The sequence below is a fragment of the Neophocaena asiaeorientalis genome, unplaced genomic scaffold, assembly GCF_003031525.2.
Source record: "Neophocaena asiaeorientalis asiaeorientalis breed wild unplaced genomic scaffold, Neophocaena_asiaeorientalis_V1.1 scaffold407, whole genome shotgun sequence".
In the NCBI taxonomy this organism is placed as follows: domain Eukaryota; kingdom Metazoa; phylum Chordata; class Mammalia; order Artiodactyla; family Phocoenidae; genus Neophocaena; species Neophocaena asiaeorientalis.
In genome coordinates, this window is record NW_020174060.1 from 689,131 (window position 1) to 695,571 (window position 6,441).

General features: G+C 59.6%; 2 protein-coding genes across 2 annotated transcripts in view; both read right to left on the reverse strand.

Moving 5' to 3' along the window:
* The window catches only part of FASTK (Fas activated serine/threonine kinase), a 4,691-nt gene extending 3,303 nt beyond the window's left edge, over positions 1 to 1,388 (reverse strand). Inside the window, exons 1-2 of the mRNA XM_024754541.1 lie at positions 1,215 to 1,388; positions 1 to 418 (exon numbers count right to left, since the gene is read on the reverse strand). Of these exons, the coding sequence (XP_024610309.1) occupies positions 1 to 418; positions 1,215 to 1,296 (500 nt within the window). The 5' untranslated portion in view covers positions 1,297 to 1,388. The remainder of the gene's footprint in view (positions 419 to 1,214) is intronic.
* Positions 1,389 to 1,637: 249 nt separating this feature from the next.
* On the reverse strand, positions 1,638 to 3,755 carry TMUB1 (transmembrane and ubiquitin like domain containing 1). The gene is made up of 3 exons (XM_024754451.1): positions 3,520 to 3,755; positions 2,746 to 3,164; positions 1,638 to 2,448 (listed from the first exon to the last, which is right to left on the reverse strand). The coding sequence occupies exons 2-3, from the start codon at positions 3,132 to 3,134 to the stop codon at positions 2,097 to 2,099; spliced, it is 741 nt and encodes a 246-aa protein (XP_024610219.1). The 5' UTR covers positions 3,135 to 3,164; positions 3,520 to 3,755; the 3' UTR covers positions 1,638 to 2,096.
* Positions 3,756 to 6,441: the final 2,686 nt, after the last annotated feature.

The following is a 6,441-nucleotide window of genomic DNA, read 5'->3' on the forward strand; positions in this document are numbered from 1 at the left end:
AAGACTGCAAGGTGCAGACACACGTGGATGGTGTGAATGTCAAAGGAGGGGCAGTTTCGGATGATGAGCTGACTCAAGTCCTGAAGTGTGGCCTGCTCCACAGGAGGGGGTCGTGGCTGAGACCCCAAGAGCTGGCCCAGGCGACGAAGTGCCACAGGGTAGTGGTGGGCGCGCACCTTGGTGGGGTTCTGGCCCAGCCAGCGCAGCAGCTCCCCAGGGCTCCTCGCCTGTTCCAGAAGCCGCTGCAACCCCTGCACAGGGCCTGCATGGGGGGCTCCTCCAGGAGGCCGGTCTCCCCATTTGTTGGGCCCCAGACAGTAGGGCTGTACTGGTGGGAGCAGCAGCAGGCCAGACAGCCGAGTACTGGAGGCCTGGGCAGAGAGCAGGACTCGAAGCATGGAGTTGGGTGATGGAGACCCTGAGGGGTGGCCCAGAAAAGGGGGTGAGGTATTCTCCAACGGTGAGAAAGACCAGCTATCTACTCTTCACCTCGCTCCCCATCCGGTGGAGCCTGGGGTCAGAGCAACCCTGACTCATGTTCACCCTTCTTTGTGACTGCTCTGCTCCACTTCCCAACCCGCCCCTCTCTGCCTTCTTCCATCCTCTGAAACAGCAATCGTAATCCTTCAGTGTGCTCAGCGTAGGGCTATTTACAAAGCAATTCCACATGCATTATCCCCTCTCGTCCTCCTTACAGGCCTATGAGGAGGGAGGCAGGGCTGGCATTACCTCGATTTCACAGGTGGAGAAACCAAGGCCCAGAGAGGCGAGGGGGTTACGTTAAGCCCGAGGTCACGAATCTGGTTAGTGGTCGCGCCCAGCCTGGAGCCCAGCTCGCCGCGACGATACGCCCTCCCGACCACCTCCCCCTCCCGCAGGAGGCGGCGGCGGCACAGAGGGTGGAGCGCGGGCTCCGCAGCCGGACGGTCCTGGGTTCCATGCTGGGTGCTCCCACTTACCAGCTGTGTGACCTTGGACAAGTGGCTTCGTCTCTCTGCCCAAGTCTCCTCGCCCGTGAAACGAGAACGCAGGGCCCACCTTGGAGGGCGCCCGTGGAGCCCGAGGGCTCAGCTTTGCCATGGCGCGGAGTCGGCGGTGTCAGGGCCCTCCCCCAACGCCCACCCGGCCCGGGGATGCCAGGAGACCGTGGGCACGGTCGCCAACACCAACTCCCGCCGCCCTCCCGCGGCCCGCCCCGCAGGCACCACCCCTACATGGCTCCCCAGGCCCCGCGCAGATCGCTCCCTCGGTCGGTCTCGGGGGCCGGGGGCCGAGCTCCCCCCGCGGCCTCCTCATCGGGGGGCCACCGAGTCCGCCATCTTCCCAGCAGCCCCCGGATCGCCGCCCAGACGCCAACCGCGGCACAGTCCTCGGCCAGCAAAGACGTGGCTCCCGTCAGTCCCCGCGCGCCCCGCCCCTTGCTTCCGGGAAGCTGCGCGCGCGGCGATGGGGCGGGGCCGGGGCGGGGCCAAAGGGCTAGGGGCTGAGGCTGGGATGAAAAGGTGACGGGGAGTCAGCGGCCGGGCTGGGCAGGTTGGGCAGAGCGAAGTGCCCGGTCGGCGCCCTTCATGCCTTGTCTCCCAGTGGGCAAGAGCTCCCCGGCCCCCGGGCCCGCACACGCAGACATACACCAAGGGTGAAAACTTCACATTTAATCTGCACATGTTCCAGAGAACCCCCTCCACCCCTCCCAGCTCCCCTTCTCCAGCCCCTCAGTCTTCGAGTCCCTAAATCAGCCCAAGGAGCTGTCAGGGACTAGAGGTGGCTGGATTCTCAGGCAGAACACTAAGAAGGGCCCAGGGGCGTGGCCCGGCTGTGCCCAGGGCCCAGGCAGCGACAGCAGCTGTCTGACCCGGAGGAGCCGACTGTTAGTGGGTGCTGAGGGCCAGCTGCCCCGGGGGGCGGCCCAGAGCCGTGGAGGTCGCAGGGAGGGGCCTCCGCTGGTCCCCGGAGTGCTCTGCGGCGCAGGGCTGGGCTCCAGGGTAGTGGGAAGAGGCAGGTCGGAGAGGCAGGCCTGGGCAGACAGCAACTGCCACCGTGTCGTGGGGAGCAAGGTCCGGAGGGGCCAGCAACACTGCCAAGAGCCCGTGGAGGCACTACGGACGGTACATGGCAAAGGCCAGGAGACTGAGGAGCAGGGTGAAGCCGGCCAGACCCAGAGTGGCGGTCAGGGGAAAGAAGGGCCGGTACTGGATCTGGCAGTACCAGAGCAGCAGCAGCAGCAGAAGCAGCAGGGGCAGCAGCAGACTGCCTACTTCCAGCCCGGAGGGGCCTGGCTCTGACCCCGGTGGGCACGGTGGGTGTGAGGGACCCACCCGAGTGGACACGTGGCAGTGGAGAACACAGTTGGGAGGGAGGTGAAGGCTGCCCAGGGTCTGGGTGTCGTCTCCTAACAGTTGCCCTTGGTAGATGAGTCGCACGTGCTGTTCCCGGCCAGGAAATTGGGTCCTGAGGAGAGAGCGACCTGGGTAATAGAGCAGGTCTCAGGCAATCCTGGCCCCTTGCCCGGAATAACTCTCCCACCCTCACCTCTGTCCTCCACCTACCACCCAAGTCAAGGCCTCTAAGGGAACCCCTCCTGCTTCAGGGGAACAATACGGTGTGTGATTTGGGGGCCTCAGTTCCCTCATCTATAAACGGAGGGATAAGTCTCAGATATTGATATCCTCAGTGGCCCTTCTAGGTCTGTGATCATTCCCACCCCACTCTTTAGCACTTTATTCCTGTCCTCTCTTCCCGGCTTACCTTTTCAGGGAGCCAATGGTGTCATGGGGCCAGGCCCTGGCCACCTGCTCTGAATCGTTGAGGAATTTCAGCCGAAGTACTAGGGGCTCCTGGGGGGAGTCTGGAGGTGGCTGTGTTGCTGGGAGCCCCACGCCAGGTTCTGGCTGTGCAGCCTGACCTCTGTGTCTCAGGCTAGGGGTCTCAGCTCCTGGGGCCTCCCCTCTGATGCTGTCGGTGACCGCCATGGCTTCGCTGGGCTGTGTCGGTGCTGGGGTCCCTGACGGCTGGGGCAGTGGATCAGCGCCCTCGGCAGTGTGTGTTGAGACCCAGGCGAGAGCCAGCACCAGAAGGCAGGCAAGCACCGCGAAAAGGATGGTCACCTCATCACCCACCCCTTCGATCAGGGCCATGGCACCTGCCTTGCCCGCTGCGCTACCGAGCTGGAGAGGCACAAAGAACCCATGAGGGGCTGGCTCACCCGCCAAGAGCCCTCTGAACTTCGGGGGGGGCTCCTAGACCCCACCCCACCACAACTCTCCCACAGTCCTCAGACCTCTGCCCACATACCCGGGCCCCACCGTGGGACACGGACCGCTCTGACACCCAGTTACCCCAAACTTGCCCCACGTACCCCTTCCCATCACCAAATCCCAAGTCCTAATTTTTTGTAACCTGAGATCAGGTCTTCAACCAGCTGCCCAATTCACCCAAACCCTATTCCGAGGTCAGGGCCTTGACCTTCTAAGCGAGTCTCCCCTAAATTCAACCTCCACCAAACTTCACACCAAAGCTTACCTATTCTTCCCGTCTAGGTCATCCCAAAGTTTATCTACTCCTTCGTCTATTTCACCCAAAGCTTATCTACTCTTCAGTCGCTGAAGTTTCTCCAAGGGGGAAGAAAAAGGTCTCTCCACACACACACCTCCCGGTTACCATTTACCCAAACCCCGTCCCGCGGCACGGGACCGCTGCCCAAGGCTTCCCTACGCCAAAAGTCAAATTGCGCCCTTTGGCAAACTGGAACCTCCGAGGGCTGCCACCCCCCACCCAACTCGGCCCCTCCTGGTGCACTCAAACCCCACCCCGAGGCGGCCCGACCCCGCGCCTCCTCAGAGTATTGTGGGTCTTGTAGTCCGGCACGGTGAGCAGTCCCCGCCCTCCGCCCTGCGGACCCACGTGCGGGCTCGGCTGCCCGGTCTCGGTGCCAGCAAATCGCTGAGGGGCTGGTGGGGGCGTGTCTGGGGGTTGTTCCAGCCCGCAGAGGTTTCGGCGGCAGCAGCATCCCCCCCCTCCCCCTCGGGCAGCCAGGGCATGTATCACTCCAGAAACTAACGTCAGCTGGAGCGTGTCAGAGCACCGGTGTTTCGAGATGCAGCCTTTGGGGAGCTCAGGTGGACCCTACCCCGGCCTACTCTTAAGTCAGAGTGGACGCCGGAAGGCATCCTGGACCCTCCAAATTGACTCTTCAGCCCAGAGCCCAGTAGCCTTGGGCTGCCCCACCAGGCTGGCTGAGGATATCCATCTTCAGGGCTGGCCACCGCAGCTTGGGCTGCCTTATTTACCTGGTCCCCTTCTCCACTTTGCCCCTGTAAGACTGTGCAAGAAGCATGGACTTTGGAACCTGGCACAAATGCTGATCCCTTATCCTGTGCTTATCAACTATATGACCTTGTGTGCGTTATTGAATCTCTTTGAACCTAAATTTTTTCGTTCCTAAAACATACCTCATAAGACAATTGTAAGGAAAAAATTAGGTGTTTTATTAAACAAGTGTGAAAACTATGTAGGGGATCTGTCACACAGCAGGTATCTGTTCACTTGGTATTAGAACACTTCCTCCACCCAAATCTGGCCTCAGAAATTAGGTCCCTAGAGTATTGCTGTACAGGGGATGTTGAGCCTCGGCCTGGCCCGGGCCAGTTAATTTCCATGGGTTTTCCCTCCCTCTGGGCTTCTATAGCCACAGAGAGGCACAGAGATCTTACATCCTACATTGTATAGACCAGTCTTGATTAAAAGTAATGCACCCTAGTGTTCTGATAGCAAATGCTTACTTGTGGGAGCAAGCACTCCAAATGTTGCCTTGGGACAGTCAGTTTAGATTTATAATATAAAGAACTAACTTATTTCTAGTTCCTTCCTTCCCATTTATTCATTTATTCTAGAAATATTTTTTAAGTGTATACTGTGTGCTGGGCACTGGGTGAGATGCTGGGAGTACAATGAATCAGACTCTATCCCTGCCCTCATGTGGCTCATATACTAACAAAGGAGACAAGTAGCCCCCCAGTGCTAAAACAGGTATGTGCTGGCTGCCGGGGCAACATTTTTGAGGGACTCTTTACCCTCAACAGCTCTACTGGGAGGTACCTGGTGCAACTTCTTGCTGTCAATTCTAATGAAGCTTCTAAAAGATATGTTAGATATTGCTCTTAGACTTACAGAACATAGGGTAGGTGATTTGTTCAACCACTATATTTTGCAGATGAAGCCCAGAGAGGGTGCAAGACATTCTGAAGGTCAAGCAGGTACGTAGAACCCACATCCCTCAGGAGTTTGGGAGGCCCCCGGTGTTGATTAGCTCGCACCAGCTTCTTTGGAAGGTACAAGAAACTTAGGAATGGTGACTGGGTTGGTACTGGGGTAGAGTTGTGTAGGTAGCTGAATGGTGAGCAACTTTTTGCTGGGAAAAGACCCAGCTTGGCCTGGGAAGTGGAAGGATATGTAAAAAGGATGACTGTGCCAGAGGACATCGGGGTATAGCCCTGGCAGGCTGATTGGCTGGGACCAGTGCTCTGCAAATGCCCCCTCTTATGGGGTTCAGAAAAGTTGGGGGGGTGGCTAGCAGAACTGCATACAGCTTTAGCAATGGGGATGCAGAGGAACTAGAACGTTGAGGGAACTCCCTGGCCCCAGGAGTGGACAGGAACACAGGATAGACAAGGGAGAGAGGACAAAGAAAATTGAGACAGTCATGTGGACTCTGGTGCATGTCTTGAATGGGGTGAGTGGGAAAGAAGGCATAATATTTGATTCCTTTCTCTTCTTCCTTCCCCCTTTCAGTGGGGTCCAGCTGTGTTCACTGGTCCTCTCCCGGTCCGGCAGTGGGTGTCTTTTTGGAGAGGCTGGAAGATAAGTGTGGGGACGTTGTTGTTTAAAGTGTCATTTCCAAGGGCCCCGCAGATGAAGCTCTCCTCAGGAAGAACTGGAAATAGAATCCGGGAATCCAGATTTCCAGCCTAGGTGCTGCAGCCGGCAATGGAGAGTCCAGGCAGGGCCTGAGAGAGAACCCTGGGTCGGCGTGGTCTCTAGGGTTGACCTCAGGGCCCTGGGACAGGGGAGCCTGTGCCGCACTGAAGGCAGGGCGATGTAAGGGAGGCGCAACTGGGCCTGGCCTGGCGACCCTCCTCGGCCAGTCAGCCGCGTTCATCAGTACCCTCGGGCGCAGGGCACTGTGCGGGCGCTGCCCAGAGATCGGACACCCCACCCAGACCAGCGCAGGGAGGCGACAGCGACAGCCGGGGCCGGGAGGGGGGCAGTGCAGCTGTCCTCTCGAAGCGAGGGGCCCTCGCGGCGGGTGTAGGTGGGGCCTGGAGAGGAGGCGGAAGGGCCGAAGCTGGGTGGGAGGGGCCCGGCCGCTGGGGCTGGAGCGCGCGGCTCGGGGGTGGAGGCTGCAGAGCCAGCGAGCAAAGCGAGGGGCGGGGGCGCTGGGGCCCG

Excerpts from the sequence above, each read along its gene's own strand:
- TMUB1 (XM_024754451.1), bottom strand. The coding sequence starts at position 3,134 with ATGGCCCTGATCGAAGGGGTGGGTGATGAGGTGACCATCCTTTTCGCG. Across the intron at positions 2,449-2,745 it reads ACCATTGGCTCCCTGAAAAG|GACCCAATTTCCTGGCCGGG; the intron begins GTAAGCCGGGAA and ends CTCTCTCCTCAG.